The sequence below is a fragment of the Buceros rhinoceros genome, unplaced genomic scaffold, assembly GCF_000710305.1.
Source record: "Buceros rhinoceros silvestris isolate BGI_N320 unplaced genomic scaffold, ASM71030v1 scaffold24054, whole genome shotgun sequence".
Taxonomy (NCBI): Eukaryota; Metazoa; Chordata; class Aves; order Bucerotiformes; family Bucerotidae; genus Buceros; species Buceros rhinoceros.
Genome location: NW_010407998.1, coordinates 47007 through 48041, shown reverse-complemented (window position 1 = coordinate 48041; position 1035 = coordinate 47007). Strand labels below are relative to the sequence as shown.

Here is a 1035-nt window from a genome sequence, read left to right as displayed (position 1 = left end):
CCATCCCTCAGGTGTGTCCCCGCACCGCTCAGCTCGGGGTCATCTGCAAATGTGCAGAGGGTGCCCTCGATCCCACTGTCTGTGTCCCTGATGAAGGTGTTGAACACTGTACTGAATGCTGTGCTGAGGTTTGATTTGTCTGAGTGTTTGCCTGGATGCTTTGTTGCGATGGGTTTAACACGTAGAGTTTTGGTGGCAGTGTGACAGGACTGACTGATGGTTTTGTCTCTATTATTCCTACAGAGGAAGGACCCCACTGATCCCTTTAATGACGATGAAAATGAAAGGCATCAAGTGGAGGCTCTTGCTAGGAAGTTTGAAGAAAAATATGTATGTCTTCTTTATGCTGTTATTTTATTACACCTAGAATGGGCAGTGCAGTTCAGCTCCCAAGCAGCAGCATTTATTGGACATTGGCTCTTATGTTCCTGTTCTGCCATCCGTGGTTGTGGCGGGAAGGTGCTGGTTTCTAAGGTCCTTTCCTGTCTTGGGGCTGTGGTCCATGAAAATAGTTCAGATACGTCCTTAAATCAGAAGAGTCTGATGGAAAGCGAACGGCCTCCTCGCTTGTAGTGGCTGCACTGGTGTTGGCTCCCTGTGACGAGGCCTAAAACTGGATTCACCACGTTGTGAGGTTCCAGTCTGATGGGGTTTAATGCTGGGATGGTTCTGCTGCTTCTAGCAGCCAGAAAGGGCTCAGTCCCGTTTCTGCACTGGAACCAACATCAGTGTCCTGTGTTGTGGTTATCCCCGTGGTAACTGAAGAAGAAAGATGAACACACCGTCGATCTTTTATTGTTTAGGGTGGCAAGAGGCGTCGGAAGGACCGGATCCAGGACCTGATTGATATAGGCTATGGGTACGACGAGTCGGACTCCTTCATCGATAACTCTGAAGCGGTGAGTGCTGGGGCAGGCGCGATGGGGTTTAAAGGGGAGAACCTGAACTAGTGCAAGGCAGGAGCGTGCAGGGCTGGCAAGTGAGACGTCCTGGGGCAGCGTGTGGCAGGGGGGGGCCGGGTTGCAGCGCGTGCCA

The 1035-nt window shown here is 51.5% G+C and overlaps 1 protein-coding gene across 1 annotated transcript in view; it reads left to right on the top strand.

Moving 5' to 3' along the window:
• The first annotated feature begins 216 nt into the window (after window positions 1-216).
• UBN1 (ubinuclein 1) overlaps window positions 217-1035 on the top strand; it is a 19161-nt gene continuing 18342 nt past the window's right edge. The window contains exons 1-2 of the mRNA XM_010134730.1: window positions 217-330; window positions 804-899. Coding sequence (XP_010133032.1) covers window positions 217-330; window positions 804-899 — 210 coding nt within the window. The remainder of the gene's footprint in view (window positions 331-803; window positions 900-1035) is intronic.